General features: G+C 47.8%; 1 protein-coding gene and 1 pseudogene across 1 annotated transcript; both read right to left on the reverse strand.

The window, feature by feature from the left end:
• Nucleotides 1-3,343: 3,343 nt before the first annotated feature.
• Nucleotides 3,344-5,373, reverse strand: LOC124242159 (zymogen granule protein 16 homolog B-like). Its single transcript, XM_046666843.1, has 4 exons — nt 5,323-5,373; nt 5,149-5,231; nt 4,816-4,921; nt 3,344-3,819 (listed from the first exon to the last, which is right to left on the reverse strand). The coding sequence occupies exons 2-4, from the start codon at nt 5,201-5,203 to the stop codon at nt 3,471-3,473; spliced, it is 510 nt and encodes a 169-aa protein (XP_046522799.1). The 5' UTR covers nt 5,204-5,231; nt 5,323-5,373; the 3' UTR covers nt 3,344-3,470.
• A 4,447-nt stretch (nt 5,374-9,820) lies between these two features.
• On the reverse strand, nt 9,821-26,729 carry LOC124241946 (twisted gastrulation protein homolog 1-like; annotated as a pseudogene).
• Nucleotides 26,730-26,851: the final 122 nt, after the last annotated feature.

The following is a 26,851-nucleotide window of genomic DNA, read 5'->3' on the forward strand; positions in this document are numbered from 1 at the left end:
GAATACACATTCTTTTCAAATGCACAAAGAACATTCTCCAGCATAATCACATATTAGGCCACAGGACAAGTCTCAGTAAATTTACAAAGATTGAAATAAAACCAAGCATCTTTTCTGACCACAATAGTATAAACTAGAAAGCAACTACAGGAAGGCAATTGGAAAAGCCACAAATAGGTGGAGATTAAACAAAATTCTACTAAACAACGATTGGGTCAATGAAGAAATCAAAGGAGAAATAAAAAATTACCTGGAGACAAATGAAAATGAAAATACGACACGCCAAAATTTACAGGATACAGCAAAAGTGGTTCTAAGAGGGAAGTTCATAGCAACACAGGCCTACCTCAACAAACAAGAAAAATCTCAACTAAACAATCTAACAGTGCAGCTAAAGGGATTGTAAAAAGAAGAACAAACAAAGCCTCAAATCAGTAGAAGGAAGGAAATAATAATAATCAGAGCAGAAATAAATGAAACAGAAACTTAAAAAACAATAGAAAAATACCAGTGAAACTCTGAGCTGGTTTTTTGAAAGGATAAATAAAATTGACAGGCCTGCATCCGGCCCCTGCGCTGGACCCCCAGCAGGGGGCGCGAGGCCAGGTTCGGGCGCCCCGCGGGCCGGCGGTTCGGCGCGCAGCCTCCGGCCGCTGGGCAGCAACTCGTGTCCGCCAATGGCCAGCGCGGGCTCTTGTGCCTCTCGGGCATTGGCTTCAAGTAGGGACTTGCCCCGGAGCAGCCGTCCACCCAGGGGCCCGCCGTCGTGACCGCGCAGCCGACGGCCCACGCGGGGAAGGAGGTCTCAGCGGAGTCGCCTGCGGCGTCCGGGGCGGGCCCTGCGCGGTTCTGAGCGGGTCCTGGGTGCCGGCGCCCGGCCTCCTCCAGCCAGGCGCGCTCGCTCAGCGGCGGGACCGGAGACCAGGTGACTTTGGGTTGACACCAGCCGGCCAGGCCAGAGCGACCCTGAATGCCCTACCTTGTTGAATAAAGGTTCTGCACACATGTGGACCCGCGTGGTCCTTGTCACCGAGGGGACTGAGCCTTGGGGCCCCAGCTCCCCTGCCCGCCGCCCCCCCTCCCCGCCTCTGCGCCGATGTGGCCCCCGGGGCCGTGCACTAGGCGACGATTACGTCATGGGGGCCTAAGGTCTTGCCAACAGGTGCAGCGTTTCCACCACTGCCTCTTTCAAGGGATCCCTGGCAGGGCTCCACAGCGAGAATTAGCTGAAGGTTTGCCTGGGAGCCCTGAAGGAAATCCCGAGAACGTTGTCACAAGGAAGGATCCACTGGGCTGCGGACTGTGCTTCCCGGTTAGTCTGCACAACAGCCCCTGAGCTGCCCCTCCTCCTCTTCCCACCCCCCCTTCCCTCCTCTTCTCACTCTCCTCTCCCTCCTGCTCTCATCCTATCTGATCCATCACAAGGCAGTGACTGCTGTGGGGATCAGTGCTATCACTCTTCAAGTTAACATTGTCCCCTTTCTAATCCTCCTTGTTGTCACCCCAGGAGGCAGGTCCCCCCTGGCAGCTGTCAGCCCCAAGAAAAGTAGGCGCCTGAGAAAGGGGTCAAGAATCTCTAGTATTGCAAACAGATTCCCTTTTAGGAGGCCAGGGGCAGGAAAGGAATTATGCACCAGACCTGGCCCTGGGCTTCCCAGAGCAGCTGCCAAGCTGGGATGAGAGGCCCCTGCCCACCGGTGGCTTCAGCCCCACACGGGGAGAAAGGAGCCCCTTGCAAAGCAGCCTCAGATGGCTGGTCAAGTGTTTCCACCTGCGTGCGCTCTACAAACACCTGTGTTCTTGTTATCAGCTCGTGAACAGGCAGGTCTGAGAACACCCAAATTTTGAAGGAGTGATGAGTGTAGATTTCAGGATGTCTGGGACAACAGAACTGTAGTGAAGTGACAAGGTTGCAGTGCTGTCGATGGGGTGTACGAGGTCACATGTATACTTGAGGGAAATAGGAAATTTCTGATAGCAGACAATGAAAATGAAGAGGTAATTTTTCCCCATCCAAGTTCATGGCTTCCTGAAATTTTCCCACAGACTCCACGTGAAGAACTATAAATCGCTCTCAACCAGCCTTTCAAATTAAAAGTAAAACAGAGAGGAGAAAAAGGCAGAAAGGCGAGCATCGGTGGGGAAATCTTTGCCTCCATCTGGGGTTCCGAGCCCGGACTTTGCAGCCAGACCATGTCATGCTGAACACCAACTCTGCCACTTCCTGCTACGTGACCTAGTCCAAGCCACTGTGCTCCCTGTGCCTCAGTTTCCTCCTTTTGCAAACGGGGATACTGGCAGTCCTGTCCTCATGGGGCTGCTGTGAGTAGGGTTTCAGGGGACAGGCTGCACGTGGCAGGATCCCTGAGAGTTTGGCTGTCGCAGTTCTCTGGATGGGTGCATGCTCGTGTCGCAGTGTATGGTGTGTTTCTCCTGCGGGTTGTGGTCCAATGTTTGGAGCCTGGTCCCTGGAGGACTCGGGGACTCAGGCCTCGGCGACTGCTGCCGTGGGCATCCAGGTGTGGGATGGGGTACACAGAATGCGCAAGGTCTGGGGCTACATTTGTTTCCCGATGCTTCCATAACAAATTCACGCACATGGAGTGGCCCAGTCCGTGGCTATCTCTGGCTCTGGCCTTGGCCCATGTTGACCCCTCCCCTGGGATGCCCTCCTCCCCTGTCTCCACCTGGCCACTTCTCACGAAGCCTTTAGGACTTAGTCAGACGTTGCCTCCTCCAGGAAGGCTTCCCTGAAACACACCCCACCTCCTACCTCTGGGTAGGTGCCTCTGCACAATGCCCTGCCTGTGTCCCCATCAATGCAGATGCCACAACTAGCAGTCTCCATCTGCTTCTGCCTCTGTCCCCTGGGTGCCCTTCAGCTGGAAGCCCAGCGTCTTCTTCTTTACACCCTCAGTGCCCAGGAGAGCCTGGTGTGGGTGAGGCCTTGGCAACTGTGTGCTGAGTGAGCGAGGGACTGACTGACTGACTGAATGAATGAATGAATGAGTGGCTTCCCTGAGGCCCCTTGCACACTCCCAGAAGCCTGGACCTGAGCCTCGGCCGGCAGAGGCCAGCTGGATGGGCTTAGGGTGGGGAGTTAGGGGCAGGGCATCCTTGGAGCCCGGAATCCTGAAAGATTGTGGGATTGGCCCAGGGTCTGCATGGGGAGGTCCCGCATCCTCAGCAGAATCACAGAGGCCTGTGGTGTCAGACCCACCTCCTGCCTCATCCTGTGGCTTGGGTCACTGAGTCCCAGCCCGGAGCCTCACCCTCCATAGGCTCAGAAGGTTTGGGTTGTACCCCAGACCCAAGGACCACGCCTGGACACATTGTTCCTGCAGAAACTGCATTTATTGTGGATTCCAATTCAGGACCCGAGTCGGATACCCCAGCGCTATCAGCCCAACACCAGTGAGACTGCCTCAGCAGGGTGACCCGTGCCCCACCCCCGGGGGACCCAGAAGCACTCATTTCAATCTGTGCCAGAAGGTAGTTGTTAGTACAGTGGTCAGCTCCTCTCGAGGATCATCCCACTGAAAGCCGATACCCGTGATGCCGAGGAGCTTATGCTGACCAAAGATTCCTGTGAGCACCTTCCTGTGTTCTCCTGGGATTTCAGAGAATCTGTTGCCCACTTCCCGCCCGAATGAGGCTGAGCGCTTTTGGTCGGTGTGTACGACCAGGTGCCGGAGGTAAAACGTGTACGTGCCATAGACGGCTACAATGTGTTCGCCCGGCCGCAGCAGGAATTCCTGGGTCTTCCCACCTTGGACACCGTGACTTTCACTCCAGGAGGATCCATATCTCAGCTGGATGCTGGGAGAAAGGGGGAGCTTTGGACGCCCAGGACCCAGGTGACTCACCACTCCCCACGTCCCCTGTCCCTGAGCCACCCCTCCCTGGCCACCAGAGCTCAGGGCTGTCACTGCAGCATGAGTCCCTGAGCACATGAATCTGGGTGCTGACAGACATGCTGGTTTTGAAACCCTGCTCTGCTACCTTTGGGCTCTGTGATCTTGGGTTTGTTACCCAGCCGCTCTGGGCCTCAGTTTCCTCATCTGCCAAATGGAAGTGACTGTAGGAACACTCAGGATCATCTGAAAGGAGAGCTTGGCACAGCATCCAACACCCTGACCCTCAGGAGGTGCCAGCCTCTGTCATCATTCTGAGTGGAGAGCTGTCCCTGGACTCAGCTTGGACTTTCTGAGCCCGAGTCAGGCTGCCCAGGTCACAGGCCTGAGAAGCAGATGACTTCCCACACTCACCTTGGGAGTCCCACTAGCTCTGCCCATCTGGCCTTCTCTGTGTCCTTGCCCCACTTTGGTGCCTCTCCCATGGCCTCCCCATCCTCGCCTCACTCTACCCACAATCCATCCCCTTTTTTGCTGGCTGCTCTGCCCCATTCCCTCTCCCAGGTCCCCAGGATCCCATCAGTGCAGAGCCAAGATCTGCCCCAGGCCTTGAGCAAGGACACCACCCCAACATTAGTGGAGCTGTCCTGGGCTTTCTGACTCTACAGACTTCTGGCAATTTCTGTTCATCAGTGGTCCACTCTGACCCTCACTTCCTTTTCTCTCTGACCTAACCTGGACTGATAGGACTGGTATGCAGGAGAGAAAGTGGGTGAGGAAAAGGGACAAAGGGAAAGGTGATGGCTAGTGACTCCATGACTCTAAGGACCCAATGGCCTCAAAGAGTCATCACTACCCAGCGAGGATGTTTGGAGAAGAGGCACTAAGCCCCTTCCCCACCTTTCTGAGAATTGGCATGAGTAGGACTCAGCTATAGAGCTCATGGCCCGGCCCTACTCACCTCTTAATCACATCTGAATCACCTATTGACAATTGAATCCCAGTGATGTCATTGTCATAGTCTGGAGAGGTACTGAAATACTGGCCTCCTCCGGACCCATAAATCTCTAGATGATGAAAGAAGCAGGTGAGGGAGAGAAAATAAACTACACAGTGACATGCAGGCTCTCTCTCCCCATCTCTGGACACAGCCCCTCCACGAAATGAGACAGTCCTGAGACAAGAGTTAGTCTGTGACCAGGGCAGAGCCAAGACCCTGGGTCTCTGGGATGCAGAGAGGGGAGGGTGGCCACCAGATGGATGGGCTGGAGGGGGCTGACCCAGCCGGACTTACGCTCTGCCCAGCAGGTGGTGCTCCACAGGAGGGCGAGGGTCAGCCACAGCAGCATGGCTTCTGGCTGGAGGGTCCCAAGGCTCCTGCAGAGAGGAGGACAGCCCACCCGACTCTCAGAGAGGGATTCCGCCTGACCTCGTCAGCCCCATGTGATAGAGGGGAGCCCCATCTTACCTGGACAGGAGAGTCTTATTGCCCAGTCCCAGCACTGGGCAGTGTGATTGTGCCTGGGTGTCCTCTGCCCAGCCCTTTATACCCTCCCTGGCCCTGTGGGCCCCCATCCAGATGGAAGGAGCAAGAGGCACCAGGGGACAGGAAGGAGCTGGGAGGTGAGCATTCTTCCTGGGGGAATTCCCAGAGCCATCCTGGAGGAGGCCCCCGGATCTCCTTTGTTTGTTGTCTTGGCCCTGTGGCCTGCACAAACAAGATGGGACAGTGGCAGCACACATTTCGCTGTCACCTCTGGGTCTCTCTCCTCAGCACCTGGACTAGATCTTGGTCTCAGAGGAAAGGAGGTTTGCTGAGAGCCCTTCCCAGCTTGGCCAGACAGGTCAATGCCATGGGGGGGCTGTAGGTCAGATGCCCGTGGAAGCTCTGTGGGCCCCAGGGCTCCTGCCTTGTGCAGAACCAGTTTTAGTACCTCACTGAGGCTTAGGCAGAGCCTAGTGTCCCACAGGCTCTCAGGAGCCCAGGGTAGCTCCCCACTGACACTCAGAGAGCCAGAGTGGGCGATCCAGTCTGTGTGCCTGACACCAGCTGGAAAAGACACCCCAGGCACTGGCCCTCTGTGGTCTGTCACTTGGTGATGTCTGGCTCTGTGCCAGGTCTAGGCATAGCTGGGATGACCAGCTCTGGGCTGTGGGATGACTGGATGGCAATGGTGCTGAGACAGGAGGCACAGAGGAGGGGGAGAGGGCCATTCTCCAGGCCAATCCTTCCCAGAGCGCCGGGGCCAGGCTGAGGTCAGACTTTATCTGGGAGGTGACAGGCTGCTTCTCAGGGGCTCCATCCTGCGGGCCCTGCTGGAGGGGCTTGTCCAGGCTTCCATGTTGAGCTGGAGCTAAGGCTGTCCGCAGGCCCTCCCTGACTTTTGGGAAGAACCACAGCGTCACAATCGTCACAATAAAGGGTGATTATGAGTGTCGGTGCTGGAGCCAGATCGGGGCCCAATCTTGTCTTCCCTACTGATGAGGCAAGTGATCTTGGGAGCCTGCATCACCTCTGTGCACTTTGATTGTTTTATCCAATATATGGGGTAATGATAGAACCTAGTCCTGGGGTGTTATGGGAATTCAGTGCAATCCTTCTCCATCTAAGGGCCTGGACACCTAAGACTTCGTGCCCCGTGATCAAGTGTATAAGGCTATTACTTGCAGCATCCTTTGAAATCACAGAAGCTTAGAAACAACAGACTTGTCCATTACATAAGTGACAGTCATCATTACAGTGGAATACTACACAGGTGTAAAGAAGGGATGCCACAACCTGCTGCTCTGATACATTGCCCAAGGAGACAGATCTGGTGTAGACTGGAGGGTTTAGAATGCCCCCATTTGGTTACAAGAGAAAAGGGTTGCACAGGATGGCCCCGTATGTGCTACTTACCCCGGAAGTGCTGGCTCACCCGTATCTGGGGACACTGGTCTCATCGGGAGGGCAGTGCTGGGAGGACTGGGGATGGCTGGAGGTCCTGTCTAGCTGGCATGTCCATTACCTGCACCAGGTACCTAGGCCAGGGCCCAGAAAAGTATGACACACAGGCCAAATCGTGCCCTCCGTCTGTTTGTGCTCAACCCAGGGGCTAAGAACACTTGTTACATTTTTCAATGGTTAGGAAAGATTCAAAGAAGAATAGCATTTTGTGACACAGGAGGATTCTATGAAATCCAGTGCCATTGCCCATAAATAAGTGTTCTGGGTAAAGCCACGCCCATGTCTTCTGGGTCTGCTCCCACGCTACAAGGGCAGAGCTGAGTAGTTGTGACAGACTCTATGACCCAGGAAACCTAAAATGTGTGCTCTCTGGTCCTCCAGCCACAAGTCAGGGGCTCCCTGTTGGGTGCCTGTTCCCTTCCCTGGCACAGACGCGGCCCTGTCCATGGTGCTGGCCTTGTGGGTGGGGTGAGTAACTGGCCTTTCAGAGAGACCAGAGCAGAGAGGCTCTTGGTCCTGACAACCGTGCCCTTCCTCCTGGTCCTGCACTGGCCTCCCTGGAGAGGCTCCTTAAGGCCCAGGACCCCGCTGACTCTTGTGGCAAAGGTGAGGACCCCCATTTCCCTCCCGATGCTCCTCACCCCTCCCAGCAGCCCTCAGGCCCCCAAATGCAGCAGAGGCTGGGCCAGGGACGCGCAGCAGCTGGCCCTCCTGCAGGGGAGGAGGCCGAGAGGCCCAGACCTCACAAGCACAGCTATGGAGGAAGGGGATGGGCTGCACCAAGGGGGCCATATTGCTGTCCCAGCTCAGCCTCAGGGCACGAGTGTGGCTACTGCTGCCAATTCAGATTCTTTCTCTGCAGCTCCAGGCTGGCAGGGTTTGGCACTGAGAAGGAGAATCTCTCTGTGCCAGGACTTCAGGAAGCACGTCTTGGTGGGAGTTGGAGGAGAAGATGGTTGCCAGCCTGGACAGGTGGGAGGAGGGGATGTGCCCAATGCACGTCGTGCACACAGGAGGCACATTTTCATAGAACACACAAGAACACTGACAATGGATACACATGTACACACGTGGGCTGAAAATGCATGTGTACACCACATGTCCACTCAGGTGTGCACCCTCAGACACACACACCTGCCCAGTTTTCCTTACACACAGCAGCTTTCACAACTCCCTTCGCCCCATAACACGCATACACTCATGCACACCTGCATAGGAGGCCCTGATCCTGGATGAACCACCCCCATCTCGTCCACCCTGGCCCAGTGCTGGCCCTGAGCCTACTCAGGAGACTGAACACAGGCCCTTTGTCCCTCGGGATCAGGGCTCCCCATGTGGAGATTTACTGAGCGTTTAAAAGGCCATAATCCCCTCTGTAGGCATGCCCCAGACCTCACTCTGCCAGGAGGGGAACCATGTGGCCCTCTCCAAGAGAAGCGAGCCCTGGGCTAGTTTGTCTGGGTTGGGTCAGGGCTGGCACCCCTGGTCTCCCTGCTCTCTGGGTGTGGGGCTTGGGGAGACCTCTCTGCTCTCTGCAGGTGAGGCACAGCACACAAGAAGGCCTCCATCTCCAACCCACCGATAGCTGGCTGAGGTCTCCCTGCAGCCGTCTGGGAGAAGCCCCAGCCTGGCTTGGAGGTTGGAAACTGTGTCCCTGGATCGGGTCTTGGGGTAGGTCTGGCCTGGCTGAGACTTCGGGGCCAAGTTGGGGAGCTGACTCCTCTGCGAGACCTTATCTGATTCTTCGGGCCCAGGAGTCAGAGGGAAGACCCTGCTGTGTGGGGGAGGGGGATGATCAGGAGGGAAGGAGCATTTCTGCCCCTGACCCAGGTGACACCCTTCTGTGCTCACCCTTGAGTGGCTGCAGCCATGCCAGGAGTAGCATGTTGAGGGGCAATTCGGCTTTGCATTTCAGAAACTCTCCAATCTCCACCCCTGCCCCGATTTACTCTGTCATTTGTTCGGATTATTATGGACACCATACTCTAAGCTAAGCACTTTTTCTCCAGTCTTCCCCAGAGAAACTCAATACTTTTATTGGAAAGCCAGAACAACCAACTACACAATTTGTCTAACCTTTATGCCACTAAAATTCTCTTAGTGCAGGTGTTAAAAATAAAATCCCCATTTTATTTTATAAATAAGTGTGCCCATTTGAGGGAGGCAGGAAGCCCAGGCTCCTGTTCCCTGAGGCTCCCTGACACACGTGTCTGTTACCTGGGGCATTGGTCAGCTTTGGCTGTGACAACAAGCCCTGTAACAGCTAGATCTTAAGTTAGCGTGAGGGAAGCCATCACAGGGAAAGGAAGCAGTATTGTAACTCTATATGACCCTGGCTCTCTAGTCTCTGTGAAGACATTCTAGCCTGCACGTAGCCTAGATGATTAAGTACCTCTCGCTTTTGATCCGCTAGGTCTCTTGACTCTTTACATATGTCTCCCAGCTGTGATAAGATGATAACTTGGTTCTCTGTGTTCCCCAGGAACATGATGACCTCCAGAAAGAAAAATTCTGCATTGGTATCCATCACGAACGATAAAAGAAAGAGATAATGTGGCTCCTTGATGTTCGTCACACCAGATGGTCAACACCCTGAAACCTCCTCCTTCCCTGTCCATTTCCCCCGTATGACTGCCTCAAGATTCTGTACGATTTTAAGACGGTTCTCTAGGGCACTAGTCTGCCATCTTCTTTTTTTTTTTAATGACATCAGGCTTTATATTAGAAATCTCAGATCTTGCAAGGAATTCTCTGTGCACTTGCTTCTCATATGACCACAGTTGTACGTGTATTTAGAGGAAACAGCTTATTGTTAGCGGCAGTAAAATAAAAAAAGAGCAGTTATGGCCATAATTTAACACATTATTGGATTTGTAATACTTTAAAAGTAATTCAGTCCAAATGCTTTACATCTTCTTAACCTGCTAGCATTCTGGTGTAACCAGTAGACCTCAATGAATAGCTTTTCATGCTTTTTTTTTTTCAACTAAATTGCTTTGATTGGCATTTATTTCCTTCTTTAGAAGGTGCAGTTCATACATTTGACAGTCTTACTACCATAGTCGATACACTCTGGACCAATGCGCTCGCAGCAGGCGTTATGGAACCAGCGGTATTTGGCTGCCCCCATGGACTCGCAGAATATTTTACACCGATGTATGGACACGCAGTCATCAAAGTAAACCACAATACACATGTGTTCTTTGTCACTGGAATAAGGTGCGTGAACATATTGCTGGGAACAGACACAGTTTGGTGGTGTGGCTGGTTCACTGTTTCTAAAAATGAAACCAGATTCTCATGATGTGAAAGTTCTTCTGCAACAGGGAAGGAAACGATGTTCCAGTTCAACTGAGTATCTCCTTCTGTGAGAGCCCGGGAGAGAGAAGGGATGGGCTCATGAAGCTCCTCCACCGTGCTCTTTGAAGTTGGAGGTGTGTCACTATAATTTCGAGGATTACACGTACCAATGCAATCACAGCACTCATCCCAAAGGGTTCCAAGACACAGCATGCACTCCTTACAGCAGGAACAATTCCCTTCTCCGGGTCGGCACTGGCAAAGCTCCTGAATTAGGCATTTGCTCACATCACCAGCACAGAGAGCTTTATTGCAACTCAGTGACACGGGGACCCATGTCAGCAACCCCAGGACGGCTAGAGTAAGCATAACAACACGGTGTGACTTCACGTTTCTTCAAAGAGAATCAGTCACTTCCAGGAAGCTGGTGGGCTCTGGAGGCATCTTGGTGAGAGGAGGGACCTCTCTGGAGACTGAGACATTGGTGGGGGCCATTGTTCTGACTGGTCCAGGTGTGCTGACACAGACCCTGGTGGGTGCCATTGAGGTTCTTCCCTTGGCCTTGCCATCTTCTGATTGTGCTAGCTAATGGTATCAACTTTCCTTCCTCAACCACCAACCCTGTTTACAATTGATTGGCAAGGGATTGTGGTGAGCAGAATGAGCCCCTTTTTGCTCAGTTACAAATTTCTGGCGACCTGGATGAGATGTGCCTCTGCCGGTGGCTAGTTGACTCCAGGAGAAATCTCAGGACTCTCCCAGTGGCTGCCAGGATGTTCTTTCTCCCAGGGACTGTCCCCTGAGTTCTCCTGATTGTCGACTGCCTTCCATGCTTCCCCAGTGACTGAAGAAAGGAAACAGGCTCTAGATTTGTTTGTTCCTTTTTACTTCTGGCGAGTGGATGGGCTCGATGTGGAGTAGGGTAAGTTGCCTTGGTCAGGCCTGCCATGAACTTCCTGTTGCTTGAAGGGGAAATCCTTGAGGGATAGCCCCGTCTGAGTCTGGGTGCTGAGTAACAAGAGACATAGCGTAGGACTACCCAGAATCTGTCGGGTGCACCTGTCTGTTCCGTGTGGGATCCCATCTGAGTATCAGTTCTGTTTGGGATCCTGTCTGTGTCTGAGTGTCTGTATGTTTATAATTCCGAAATGGAGAGAACTAAATCTGTTCCCAAGAAAAGCCCTCTGGGCTGTCTCTTGGCTAAAGGGCTGACATCACTATGAGCCCATGCCCAAGAAAAATATAGTTTTCTTTTGTCACACCACATGGCCACAATATTCTTTAGACTCCAGAGAGAAAATGGCCAAAATCGGGCAATTTCAGTTTACCCAAACTGGTGTATTTGCATATGCAATTAGAAAAAGGGAGCTATAAAGTTAAACAACTAATGTGAAGCCTAATTTAATTTGTTGAGGCTTCTAAAGGAAATCAGGAATACTCTACTGCCTCTGTAAAAGAAAATAATTACATAAGCAAACATGCCAGATTGGGGGGTGTCAGTGGCCCTGACATCGAAACAAAACCAAAGCTGCTCTCTCACAGAGCTTCCCCACTTCAACCCCCCCGAAATTCCTGATCTAAAATTTAGCAAGTGAAAATAAGTAGCTTTTGTGATAATCTGGAATTTTAATGGTCATTCTGGGAAACCTCTGTTTTAGACGAGGTCACCTTAAGGGGTCACCCCTATAAGAGAGGATTCAAAACCTCTCACGATGGGATGCTATCTTTGCTTAATAGACAGAAACTTCTAAAAGACAAAGTTCTTTCAAAAACAGCTGTAGAAAGGATCCTGACAACAACAACAAAATGAATCTCTAGTAAATATTTTTGGCCATCTTAGCAGGTCCACCTGCCAGAAAAAATAATTTGGACCCAACTATTCTTCTGAATTTTGTACCTGAGACCTGGTTAAACTTTAAAGATCTCTGTCTGTGCCTGTCTGTCTCTGTACGTATTTGTCTTCCTCCAAGGAGCTCTATTAAATTGGTTTAGAGTAAACAGTTTTATAAGTTCCTTGCAAATGTAGTAGAAACTAGTCCAGACGTCTTTTAACTTAACGTGATATAAATGATCTTTGGCAAATGAAGAGCTTGTTTAAGTTTGTTGGTTGGATTAAAATAAATATGTTTTCAGAGTGATTAACATTGGATATGATGCAAATATATCATCTCTGTTATAAAATTTGTCCAGGAAAAAATAATAAGTTAGAATAATAGCTGATTCTGTCTGATGAGGGTTTTGTACACAATCTAAATATAATTATTAGGGAACAAGTAAACTAAATAAATGTGAAAAAGATAGAAGTGCTCAGAGGAACTTTTTATAATGGTTACGTGTTACGGAGTACGTAAGTAAAACAACCTAAGAGGACGGCTCGCCGCTGCAACGTCGCATGAAGTTTTTGAGAGTAATCTAAACATAATTTCTGGAAACAAATAATTTAGATGAATAAAAATAGTTAAGAGGTTTTGGGTGCAGTAGTTATTTTTTATGATATATGCACTTGAAAAATAGCTTCCAAAATCTTTTTGTTAACTTGAAACTTCAGAGTTTTGCTAAATTAAGTTAAATGATAAAAATTTATTGAGTGTCTAGGTCATTTCCACACAAGATAAAATATTAAAAATTGTTACTAAACATGTATTAGTCTGCCTTTGTTTTCTTATCTCAAAGAAACTGAAAGATGCTGGAGTTTGTTGATCAACACGTTTTGTGCTGAGAAACTTTCTATGAGAAAGCACATATTTCTAGAAAGTCTGTATACAAGGAAAGTAAAGTCTATGTTTTTAGTAAAGAAAGTGTAATGAATTGAGATATTGTTGTTTGTTTTGTTAAGAAAGATAAATTTGTCCTAGCATACTAGGAAAGAGGAAAGGAAACAAGGCATGGGACAAATTGTGAATGCAAAAAGCAAGTTACAGAAGGTTTGTGGAAGTAAAATCCTGAGGAGTTTTGTGCATGGGCAAGTTGGCTGAGATGAAAAAGAATGAGTTTCGATATCAAAAGTAAGCTGGTGAAAATTAGAATTTGGCTTTCCCTCTCTTAAAAAGATAATTTTCTTGAACTTTGGTCTGTTTTTGACAAAAAGGTTATAAAAGCTTTTTCTTTATTTTTCAGTAAGTCTACCTAAAAGACAGAACATCTATGTTTTCCTAAAATAATTTCCCATGTGTAAAAGACTGAGATCTCTCTATTAAGGTTTTTTTGACTGTGTGAACCCTCTGCCTTTGACATCTTCGGTTGTCACCTTGATTAATGGATAATTAACATTGTTTCCTATTTGACCAAATGTTTTAAAACTTTTGATATTTTTGACAAGCTTCCCCCCAAATTAAAATCTTTCCTTAGACCTAAAAAGAAACCTTTGAGAATTTCTAATCAGGCCTGAAATGTATCTCTCAGAATTTGTTCTGTCTTTCTATAAAAAGGAAGATATTAAACTAATCAGACTTATTTGCTATGTTAAGTTACATGGGGAGCATTATCAACTAAATGATAATAAGCCTTCCTAGGTTATATTGTGTAGGTAAATGTTATTAATGTAAGTGATTTTTTAAAAAAAATTATGTAACATTCCAAAAATTCTGATCTGTCCTGGTTGTCAGTTATAATTCTTGTCATTATCTCAACCTGTTTTATGTTACAGAAATAGCCTTGTCTTTGTTAATTGCCAATTTTGAATGTTTTGTCATTTGCAGTCAGTTGTTGTTTTACTCTGATGTTTTTGCAAGTATATTTATCTTCAGAGAGATTCACAGAAAGGACTCAGACGCTTTCTCTAAAATATGGGTTTCTGATAAACTTTCAGATTACGAAGCTGATCTGGGTAAGAAATTACAGAATTGTAAATGAAAACCTGATGGCCTCATGAAACTGCTAACAAAAGATCAAGAGTTGATATCATGGGACTGAATAAATTGATAAGGATGATGATAATTTTTATGACTTTTGTTTGAAATATTGCTGATTTTTTAATGTTTTTTTTGTGTTTAAGGAAAACATTTTCTCTTTCTCTCAAAGAACTACGACTTACAACAATTTGTAAGCAGAATTGAATCATTTATCTTTTTCTCCCTATCTGATCACTCCAGAATTTGAAAACTCTTGATGAGTAAGTCTTATATTCATGGCAATATAGTGACTTGCAAAACTTCAATAAGAATCTGTTCTCCTTATAGCCGGACACAAGTGGAGACACTGGTGATGTGACGGAGGCTTTGAGTGGAAGATCAAATTGAGAAAGACATGCAAACGCATATATGACCAGACAGTTTTTGAGGAACAAAGATTGGACTTTGTCAAATAAAGCCACTTGGAAATATTGGCCTGGGACCTTGCTTCCAGGGTTCCCTGTGACATTACCAGGTGAATAAGGAAGGTCACTTCTCTGGCAGGTCAGAGAAATCCAGGATATTTTGGGGACCTCCACAAGAGAGGAATTCACCCAAATCTGTAAGTATTTCAGGCAGAGTCTAATGGCAAGTCCTCGGCTTGGCTTTCCGGGCCTCAAGAGGCTTTTAAAGTTCAATCTGAGATTCCTTGGAAAAGTTCCACAGAGCAGATTTAAAAGAGCCTATAAAGTCAATCGCTAGTCTTGCTGTACTTATGTAAATAATTGGGCCACATTTATTGAAACTAGACTTATTTTGAAAACCAATGAGTCTTCATTTGGTTATCTTTGGTAAAAATGAGGGTGATTTTAGAGAAGAAAAGTATATTTCAATAGAGAGTATAATGTGCATTTGTGGATGTTGGATTCTGGTTTTGTTAATTATTTTCCAGGTTTTTGTTTTCTGTTTGTAAACTAGACTGGATCCTGAATTCTTTTAGTTTCCTCAAGTATGTTGTACAGATATCCAAGTTAACGTTTTCAATTTTTTCTGTCCTTTTCACTTAGAATCATTGAGAAATAAAACCACCCTTTTCCTGAAGCCCTGCAAACTGAAGCTGGACAGCTTGATATCAACCTAAGAGAGAGCACCATGAAAGCCCATGTTTGGGCAACCTACATGCCTGTTGCTGTGCAGCCACTAAAATGGTTTACCTGGATGCCTGATGACATCATTGGAGACATTTTAAACTGCAGGGGATGCTTTAACCCTGACTTCCTGATATCTTCTTGACTGACAGTCCCCTGGGCTTAGAAATTGGTTTATAATTTCCTCCAACCATTAACGTTATCTTTCTTTTTGTTTCTCTAGAAATGCTTCTTATTAAATACCTGGTTACTTGCTTATGAAAAATAGGCCTAACTTTGGGAGACCCTTTCCACATTCTGGAGAGAAACTAAAAGTCCTGGAGGGAACTCAAATTATGGAACTGAATGTCAGATGTTTCTCTGTACCATCTTTGTCATGGAGACAGGGTCCTATCCTGGACTTCATCTCTGCTGGATGGGACCATATGAGAAATACCGCAGAGAACATGAAGCATGCCATAGAAGTACATCACAAGTGGGCTCACCCAAACCCTGGGTGACTTCATAATCTAGACATGGATGTCTCCGAATGGTCAAGTGAATCCCTGAAAGACTGCAAGCTGCTGCTCAGAAGATAGTTTCTTAAAGATAAATAATAAATGGCTCCCAGGTTCTTACCTTACTTGTTGGACTGTTAGACACAGGTTATTTGGTTACATCAGATTTCACCTGAGGTTCTAGGCATGAGCCTTGATTGGTTTACAATCTTCTCCTAGATTCCCTAAGGAATGGAGTCAATTATGGAGTGGATACTAAAATTTGGGCTCTCTGTTTTGCTAATCTTTGTGGCCATCTATATAATTATAAAATGTAGACTTAAATGTTATTCCAAAGTACATGATCAAAGTACTAAAATATTAGTCATGCAAAGCATATTGTTCTCTCCCCTCCTGGTACCCAAACATATTTTAAAATAAAGGTAAAACAGTTTCATTCCTCTGATCCTGATCTTGGCCCTTTCACAGCAGGAAGTAGCTAGAACGGTCTTCACTGCCATTCCCCAAGACTGAGAAACGATCAGAAGAAAATGGGGATCCTTCACATACGTTCTGAGTCTGCCCTTCAGTGCACATTGCTCACTGCTCTGAGCCTCGGTTTCTTTCCCTGTAAATGGACCCCTAACAGACCCTACTGCGTGAACTTGTGGTGAGGGAGGATCAAGACTGTGCAGGTTATTAGCAATCTTTTTGGGAGCAGGGTTCCATATTATTGAGGACTGGCCCAGGCAGCTCTCGCCCTCATTTTCAGCAGCAGGCTCTAAACGGTTTCATTGCTGGGACCACATCAATCTGGTATTTAACAAGATGCTCTTTCCCTTCCCAGCAATGGTCAACCCCTACCTAGGTGGACTGCAGAGGACAGGGGCCTTGTCAGGATGACGCTGGACTGGAGGCCAGCTCCTGACTATGGTCCTCAAAGCGAGCCAAGGCTACTTGCACTATGGCTTTGTCTAGAGGGCACCGCAGGAACCACAGCCCTCTCATCCTGCCTGCTCAGCAGGAGGCCTAGAAGATTCACCCACCCAGATCTTCCCCCCTCACCCAGCCTGGCTCGGGCCAGCCTGCCAGAGAACCTGGAGAAGAAGCCAGGCCTGAGTGTTTCTTAATTTTTGTACACTTGTTTAGAAACTGGACTCTCCCCCAATGAGGAGGCGGACTTCCCGAGGACAGACTCAGGTCTGCCTGGGTCACTCGTGGGTCACCAGCTCCAGGAAGAGAGGATTTCACTCCCACCCTCATGCCCACCCCACAGCAGGGCCTGAGTTGGGCCAGGGGGTCCTCATCTTGGCTCCTGTGTCCCCTCGGGCCCTGGCTGGGCCTGGTTGGCTGTCCTGTTCTGCCCCGCCGTGTCCTGGGCACCCTCTCCCAGGGTGGCCACAGGCCTGGCCCTGTTTGTCTTTTGGCTGTTGACTCAGGTGCTCCTGGGCTGGGCCCTGCTGGCCCTATATGCCTCCAACAAGGCCCGGCAAGGAATCAGTGGGGGGCTCTCATCCTCTGCTGGACACGCAGCGTGCCTGAGGTCTCAGCTCGGGTAAACAGGACTGGAGACAAGACTGGGCCATGCTGCCCACCTGCCAGGACCTTCCTCCTCCCTCCTGCTCCTTGGCTCCTGGGCTGACTCTGGCCTCACGTGAGGCTTTCCTGTCTCCCTAGGACAAATATCGAGTGTCTGTAACAGGAACCCCCAGCCAGCTGGGGCTGAGGTGCAGTCACCCATGACATGAGCTCTCTTCAGATTCCCCTTCTGACATCCAAGGAGCTGTGCACTTGTAGGGAGATGCCACCAGGGTCTCCCTCTCTCCACCCGTTTCCTGTTCTCTTACTTTCCTGTAGTATCAAACATCATGGCTGTCCTAGCCGTTGCCTCGTGACTGGCACACGGTGGTTATAAAGGAGACCTGGGCCTCCTGGGCCCTAGTGAAGCTCTGGACTCCCAGACAGACCTGCTCCCCCAGCCTTCCCTCCTCCCAGGAAGCCTCCTTGGGGAGGCAGAAGGAAGGAACCTGGAAGAGCAACAAAGCCCACACAGGAGCTTTCCCAGGCTCAGGCGTGGCCCAGGGCACCCGCAGCCCTGTGTCTGCCTCTGCCCAGTGCCCTTTCCCTGCTGTGTGCTGAGGGCTCAGCAGGCTGGTGGCTCCTCTGAAGGTCCCCCTCCCTCCCCCACCCCACATCACAGCACCTGTGAGGAGTCTCTCCCAGGCTTTGGGGGGAGGCTGCCCCTCACCCCACCACCCTCCCAGGGCTCACTGCCCCTTCCCCTCATCTAGGAGTGCCAGGGGGCTGTGGGCTCAGGTTAGCTCCCCACAGGTCCCAAGAGGATAAGTGGGGGTGGTCTGTCCTTCTATGTGGTGCCCCTGGGCAGGTGCATTGGATGACCTGAACTGTACACGTGGCCATTAGATGGGGGACATTTAAGAGAACCAGAGACAAGAAAGGGGCAGAAACTGGAAGGGGAGAGACGAAGGAGCCCAAGGTGCCCAGAGCTCAGCAGGGGACATCCCTCCTCTGGCATCTCCATGGTGTTGGGGCCAGTGAGCTGTGGTGATGAGGGCAGGCTCAGGACTTGGCCCTGGGGTGGAGTCTGGCCTTGGCCACCATCTCCCCTAGTGTCCTCAGGCAAGGGCTCAGCCTGTCTGAGTCTGGGCTTCTTCAGCTGTTAGTGAGAATCAAGCAGTGGTGTGAGGAGGAGATTAAGAGGACTCGTGGGGGGCCTGGCCCAAGTGAGCACTCCAACAATGGTTGTTGTTATGAGTCCTTGACTGGGCAGGAGGGAGTGGACTTTTAAGAGAGGAATCTAAAAGGAGCTTAGGCAACGCACCCAAATGAGGAAAGGGTGAGGGCTTGTCCCGCACGTTCTCTCCTCCTGGCCTTCTGCTCAGGGCAGTTGCTGCTGTGTCTCCAACCTTTATGGGTCCTCTTGGGCAGGACCTGTCTGATTTCCTTCTCCCCACATGCCCAGTGCTCTGTGCCTCTTGGGTGCTGAGAGCTAACATCGGTCCCTGGCTTTGGACCATCCATTGCCTTGGTGGGTGACCATCTCTCCTCATCCCCTCATTGGCTCTTCATATGTCCCATGGGCTTGGCCTGGGCTGTGGAGCTCCCTTGTCTGGAGGCTGTGGACAGGAACACAAACACTGAGCACCCAGCACCTCTGCCAGGTCACCCTGGATGGTGGGCTCCTGGGTTCTCACTGGAGCCCTTGATAAGGGTGGAGCCTTCAAGATCCCACTTGTGGTGGTCATGGCTGGGCAGAGCCTGGACATAAATGGGCAGGCTGAGGGGCTCAAACCACACAGAGCAGGTAAGAGAGAGGCTGGGGGCCAGAAGGGAAGGGGAGGTATAAGCTGACCATATGGAGACTAAATGGGGAAGCTGAGACCAGAGGGGTACTCGAGACAGAGTCTCTTCCAGGACTGGCTGCATACTTTGGGGAGCCCAGTGTAAAATGAAAATATGGGGACCCCTGATCAAAACTGACTGAGAACTTCAGGATGGGTGTTACTGCCCAAAAGGGAGGCTGTCTGCCTGCCAAAAGACATGCCAATAGTCCTGAGGCAAGGTGGTAGGAGAGAAAAGACTTTATTATAGCTTGCTAGCAAAGGGGGAGATGGCTGACTCATGTGTGTAAGAACCACCTTACAGAACAAGACTATAGGCTAGTTATATACAGGGTTGGTCTCCAGATGGAGGGATCCATCTGATCTCCAGGTGGGCCAGACACCTGGTCTTAGTTCCTGATAATCTTTTGTTTTACTGGGTATGCATCAGAGACCAGAGCAACACCCTATACCCTGATCTTTCAGTTGTCATTGATGATGGCCATCAGCATACAGTCTCTGACTGGGGGTCATAACGTTCCTGAGGAACTCAAAAGAACGAAGTTATCAACTAATAGCAGCTGGGAGGGGCCATAAAATTGACAGAGCGTGTCTGGGTTAGTTAATCAGAGGTCATTCAAAGTTACAATATGGTTTTTTTCCTACAATATGGCTTTCCTTATGTCAACTTTGTGTTGAGCTGCTATCAATTTCCCCCTTCTGTTGTTCATCCTCAATCTTGAGGGATATCCTGTTGATGAGGGGCATAGGTTGTTCCATCTCACTGAACCAGTCTCTTAGTAAGATGGTGATGCAGGTTTATAGGCCAAATTTAGGCCTATATTGTGTGAGCAAGTAAACAGGTATTTAATAAGAAGCATTTCTAGAGAGACAAAAAGAAAAACAAGGTTAATGGTGGGAGCAAATTATAAACCAGTTTCTGACCCCAGGGGGCAGCCCGGCAAGAAGATTTCTAGATGTCAGAGTTGAAGCATCTTTTGCAGGTTGAAATGTATGATGATATCATTGGGTATTTAGGTATCTTTCTGAGTGGCTTAAGTAGTGACAGACATGAATCTCTCTTAAGATTCTATCGAGACCTCCAGCTTAAGTTTGCAAGGCTTCAGGAAAAAGGGCTGGTTCCATTCTCAATGATTGAAATGCAAATGATGGAAAAATTCAAAATGTTAATTTGGATATTTGTAGCCAGATACCTCAGGAGACTAGAATAATTCAGGATCTAGTCCAGTTAACAGATATAAAACAAAAACCTGAAAGACAATTAACAGAACTAGAATCTAATATCTATATGAATGTGTATGAATCTAATATGAATGTGTACTATAGTTTCTACTGAAACATAATTTTTCTCCCTGAAATCCCCTCATTTTTTATAGAAGATAACAAAATTAAGGCCAACTGGTTTGTAAAATGTCTAGTTTCAATAAAACTTGATTTGATTATTTATATAAGTGCAGCAAAAATAGCCATTGATCATATAGGCTCTTTTAAATCTGCTCTGTTGGAACTTTCTATAAGGAATCTCAGATTGAACTTTAAAGGCCTCTTGGGCCAGGAAAGGCAGACAAAGTATTTGTCATCCATGTGGAATACCTTAGATTTGGGTGAATTCCTCTCTTCTCGAGGTTCCCAAAATATTTTGAGGTTCCTTGCACCTGTCAGAGAAGTGACCTTCTTTACTCATCTGGTAAGTTCGTTTGGACCTTGTAAATAAGGTACCAGGCCAATATTTCCCAGTGGCTTTATTTCATAAAGTCCAACCTTTGCCTCTTAAAGCTCAGTCATATCTGAGCCTATGGTTGTTTCTCTCAAATATGACATTCCAGTCAAAGCCTTGGTAACATAACCAATGTTTCCAATTGTGTCCTATTAAAAGGAGAACAGATTCTTACTGAACTTATGCAAATAACTATATTGCCATGGAAATAACAATACTCACTCACTCACTAAGGGTTTCAAAATTCTCGAGGGATCAGGTAGGGAGAAAAAGATAAATGTTTCACTTCTGCTACAAAGGTATAATTTACTAAATTGCTATAAGTTATAGCTAGCTTGAGAGAAAGAGATTTCCTTAAATATGGAAAAAACCACAAAACATTAAAAAAAGGAATATTTCAAACAAAAGTCATAAAAATTATAATCATCCTCATCAGTTCATTCAGTCCTGTGCAATCAATTCTTGTTCTTAATCTTCCATTAGTAGTTTCACAAAGTCATCTGTTTTTCGATTAGAGTTCTGTAATTTCTTACCCTGTTCAGTTCTATAATCTGAAAGGTTATCAGAAGCCTGTGTTCTAGAGTAAGTGTCAGAGTGCTTTCCAGGAACTTTTCGGAAAATGAAACATACTTTGTAAAAGCATCAGGGTAAAACAATAACTGTCTGTAAATGATAAGACTTCAAAATGTCAATTGACAAAGGAATTTGGTTAACTCTAATGATATACAACACTTCAAGATAATAACTAGAATTATAGTGACAACCAGAGCAAATAAGAATTTTAGGAATGTTACATAATTTTTAAAACATTTATATCAATAACATTTATCCAAATAATACCACCTAAGAAGGTTTATCATCACTTATCTGACAATGCCTCCCATGTAATTTAACATACCAAATAAGCCTAATTAGTTTAGTATCTGCTTCTTCTTCTTTTTTTTTTTTTTGCTTTTTCTCTCAAAATCCTCCCAGTACATAGTTGCATATTTTAGTTGTGGGTCCTTCTAGCTGTGCTATGTGGGATGCCACCTCAACATGTCCTGATGAGTGGTGCCATGTCCACACCCAGGATCCAAAGTGGTGAAACCCTGGGCTGCTGAAGCAGAGCTTGCGAACTTAACCACTTGGCCACAGGGCTGGCCCAAGTATCTTCTTCTTTATAGGAAGAGAGAGGACAAACTTCTGTGAATAGTCCCAGGGCTAATTGGAAATTCTCAAAGTTTCCTTTTTTCTTTTTTAGTCAAAAGAAAGACTTTAATTTTGGGGGAAGTTCATCAAAAATATCAAAAAGAGTTTTAAAACACTTGGTCAAATAGAAAACAAAGCTTAGTTATCCATTCAATCAAAGTGACAACAGAGATAGTAAAAAAAAAAAAAAAAAAAAAAAAAAAACTTTAATAGAGAGACCTCAGATTTTTGAACATAGGAAATTACTTTAACAAAACATAGTTTTCTCTCTTTTAGGTAGACTTACTTAAAGATGAAGAAAAATCTTTTATAATCTCTTTATCAACAGCACTTCAAAAGTTCAAGAAAATTATCCTTGTAAGAGAGAGAAGAGAAAATTCTAATTTTGCACCAGCTTACTTTTGACATTAAAACTCATTTACTTGGGGCTGGCTGCATGGCCAAGTGGCTAAGTTTACCTGCTCCACTTCAGTGGTCCACGGTTTCACTAGTTCAAATCCTGGGCATGGACATGGCACCACTGGTCAGGTCATGCTGAGGTAGCATCCCACGTAGAAGAACCAGAAGGACCTACAACTAGAATATAAACTATGTACTTGGGGGCTTTGGAGAGAAGAAGAAAAAGAAAAAATAAAGAAGATTGGCAACAGATGTTAGCTCAGGTGCCAATCTTTAAAAAAATACTTATTTACTTAATTGGATTTACTTTACTCTTAGTCAACTGGACATACATAAAATTCCTCAGGTTTTACTTTCACAAACTTTCTGTCACTTTTTTATGTTCAGAATTTGTCCCAAGTTTTTTCCTTTTTTCTTTTCCTAATACTTTAGGACAAATTTATCTTTCTTAAGAAAACAAACACATAACTCTATTCTTTATACTGTCTTTACTGATAACATACATTTTACTTTCCTTGTATACAAACTATCTAGAAATACATGCTTCCTCAGAGAAAATTCCTCAGCACGTATAAATCACATCTATCAACAAACCTAAGCATTTTTAGTTTCTCTGAGATAAGAAACCAAAGGCAGACAAATCTATGCTTAACAATCAACTTCTAATATTTTATCTTATGTGGAAATGACCTAGATAATCAACAAATTTTTACCATTTAACTTAATTCAGCAAAACTCTAAAGTTTTAAGTTACCAAAAAGAATTTGGAAGCCTTTTTTCAAGTAGACAGACCATAAAACATAATTATTATACTTGAAAACTCTTACCCATTTTCATATGTCTAAATCATTTGTTTCTGACAATTATGTTTACATTACCCATGAAAACTTCATGAGCCATTAGACATTAGCTAACATTTAAAGCTGTCATTTTGCTGATGAATCTGTAACGGGGCAACATGAGCTTGTTTGACTAGTATACCTAGGCTGCATGTCCGCATCATTCCAAATACTGACAGTTATGAGGACACGCCTATTTCAATCAAACCAACAAACCTAAACAAGCTTTGCTTTACCAAAGATTAATTTATATCATGTTAACTTGAAAGACATTTGGGTTAGTTTCTATTACATTTAGAAATAATTTATGTAAGCACTTACTTTAAGCCAATTTCAATACAGCTCTTAATTTTGGCCACATCTTCTGGAGGCAAAATACCGCACATATATGACATACACATAGACATACACGAGCACACAGGTAAACAGAGACAGAGACCTCATAGCTTCCATTAAATTTTTGTGAATTAGGTGCAATACAAAACTTACTAGTTTATGAGAAACATTTGCATTTCAAAGAATGGCTCTCAGGTCCTAGAGAAGATGGGAGCAGAAAATGTACATCATAAAGGCACAGAGAAAGCAGTCAAGTTTTCTCCAAGATGGGGTTTCTGGGGTGTAACCCACACAATTGAAAGTGTTTGCAATTAGTTAAAATTGCATCCCCCCAAGGGGATGAGTCTCTGGGGATGCTTGGGGCATTCCCCATGGCAGTAAAGCAGGCATCCAAAAGACAGCAGCTCAGAGAAGGGCGCAGAGCCCAACTGTGGCCCTCAACACAGTTATAAGATTTAGTTAAGTCCCACGTGGCCCAGGCACTTCATCCTGGAGCCAGCAGAAGGGAAGGCAGGGAGGCAAAAGGCAAAGGCCTGGAGTAGGTCTGGGTCTGGGGCTCCCAACACCAGGGTCAAGAGTTAAGTCCCTGGCAAAAGGTTTTCAGGTTTTCGATTTTTACAGGAGGTCCAGCTCGAACTTAACCTTGACTTGGTGACAACAAAGGAGGCGACGAACAATACAGACAAATAAGGGAAAGAGGTGATCAGGCCCCACCCTCATGGCTTCTTTCCAAAGGTTATCAAGATAAGGGTCACATAAACAACAGTTCCCGTGCTGGGGCACACAACCCCAGCGGGACAGTTTACAGAATTAATACAGGTCTCCTGTCCTCATAACTGACTCAGTAGGTGCCTAAAATCCTCACAGGCTCTTGACAGGAGACAAAACAGAGTTCATATTGTCAGTTAAATAACCGACCCAGGGGCCAACCTGGAATCACTCGTGCCAAACAGATTGACAGAAACCAGAAACAAGAACTGTCAAGAGAGGCCACCTCTCTCGGGGTCGCTGGGGTGATCAGGCCTGGAAACCACAGGAGAGTTCCCAGGGGTGGAGCCTTTGACTCTTGAAAGATTAAAGACTTTTCCTTGTTCCTTGGTTTGGAGGCTCAAAAAGAGCCCAAAATGGCCACTGTAATTTTAAATTATCCCAGGTTGTCTTGCCAGCTGTTTACAGTTATCCCCATTTTAAGGGACATTTCCCAAGGCGGCCATAACGAACAAGGTAATTTCTAAAGAGAGTTTGTGGCAATCACTGAGAAACTCAGTCCCCAAACTGCCGACTTTAAGCTGTTTACTGACACAGACACAGAAAAACCAGACACCAATGAACTAATCCTCAGATTTAGGGTAACAAGTCCTACAACTGTTCCCACTCTGAATGCATGCCCAGATGGTCCTATTGGACCCCAGGTGGTCCTGCCATAAATGGAAAGACCCCAGATGGAGGGGAAGGGAGTTCACAGCTGTCCCTAAGGCAACTTACCCTATTCCAGATTGAGCTTGTGGAATCCCCAGATGTAGCCACTTCTCTTCCTACCACAGTCAGTAGGAGGCAGCTGGTGTTGGTATGGGAAAGCAGGAAGGTCAGATCCCCAGGACAAGGAGAGCCTCGGCAGGCACAAGGGGCTTATCTGACCAGTTGCCCACCCAAGATGGACTGGCCATGAGCAGGACTTAAGGTTCCATATAGGGTGCCATATTTGTTATGCCCAAAGGGGAGGGTCATCTGCCAGCCGCAAGATGTGCCAATAATCAAGAGGCAAGGTGGTAAGAGAGAAAGGGTTTTCTTACGGTTTGCTAGCAAGAGGGAACATGGCTGACTAACATCAGAAAGAACCATCTTACACAACAAGGACTACAGGCAGTTATACAGGGGGATGGTCTCCGGGTGGGGAAGGCATCTGGTCTTAGTTCCTGATAATCTTTTATCAGGCTATGCATCTGAGACTGCAGCAAGGCCCTATACCCGGATCTTTCAGTTGTCACTGATGATGGCTCTCAGCATAGACTCTCTGCCCAGGGCTCATAACATTTCTAAGGAACTTGAAAGAAGACACTTATCAACTTAGAGCAGCTGGGAGAGGCCATAAAACCTACAGAGCACGAATATCTCCCGGAGGGCGCATAGCCAGCTGGATTAGTTAACAAGGTCATTCAAAGTTACAATATGGTTTTTTTTTCCCTACAGTTGGCTTCCCTTATGTCAACCTTGAGTGGTGCATGTAACATGGGGACATCGGAGCATCCAGTCAGGCAGACGCCCTTCTGAGCGACGGAGCAGGTGGCACATCCGAGAAATAGCCCTGGATGCTGTTTCTCATTTGGCCCTTGAAGCCTGTAGGAAAAGAAGGTTCCCTCAGTTCTCCTCACGCAGCCTCAGGGGCCGCACGACCCCTCACCCCTGACCTCTCCTCCCAGAGACTTCTCTCAAGTTTTCTCCACGTCCCACCCCTCATGACTGAAGGCCCAAGTCCCTGGACACTGCCTGGAAGCCATGCTGTTGTTGCTGGCCCTCCCACTCCTCTCAGGGGCTGCCTGCGGCACCCATGGTAAGACCCAGCCCGTCCCAGCCCCTCCCGTCCCAGCCCAGCACGCAGCCCTGGCCTCCACACCTGCCCCCTACAGCGCTGGAGCAGACGTTTGAAGCGGCGGGCTCGGGCCCAGGAGCTGTGCTGCTGCCTCCCCTCCTGCTCCCTCTCTCCTGGTACACACCGTCCTCCAGAGATGCAGGGCCCAGGCGGCTCCTACCCCTACATCAGGGGAAGAGCGGGGGAGACCCAGGCCATCGGGTCTTCGTGGGGATAATGGGCCTCATCAAGGGGTGAGTAAGACCCGGGGCCCTGGGATGAGTCCGCACATGGTCCCCGAATGTGCTGACTCCACACTGCTTCTCCGAGGATGCTTTCAAACCCCCGGAGCCCCTAGAGCAGGCCCTGCCCTTCCACCTCTGCTTCCTCCCGACCTCACCCCTGTGCCCTCACACTCAACCCCGTGGCCTGGCCTGATGTACCACCCAGGGCCAGGATGCTGGAGGGAGAGGGAACGACACAGGCTGGGGGTGAGGGGATGGGTAGCCAGTTCTGACTGAGGCTGCTGAAAAAGCCTTGAAGTTCCCAAGGACCAGCTTCACGGTGTCAGGATGGTGCCATCTGGAGGATCGCCTCTCTGGAATTTTCTGGCTGCCTTAGGTTCCCTGGCTAGTAAACGGCAGAAACCCGCTCAGGCTAGGAAGACCACCAGCGTCTCCCCCGGTTCGTCACCTGCAGCTCTGTCTCCCCCACTGCTCCTTTGCTCTGTCCTCCAGGGCCGTCTCCCCGACAGGCCCCATCCTCACCTCGCCCACCAGCTTCTGCCTCCAGGGGCCTCTCCTTCTTCCCCAACGCCCAAGGTATCTTGGGGTAGGGTTGCCAAACCCACTAAATAAATATACAGTACATGCAGTTAAATTTG

Source organism: Equus quagga, chromosome 7 (assembly GCF_021613505.1).
Source record: "Equus quagga isolate Etosha38 chromosome 7, UCLA_HA_Equagga_1.0, whole genome shotgun sequence".
NCBI lineage: Eukaryota > Metazoa > Chordata > Mammalia > Perissodactyla > Equidae > Equus > Equus quagga.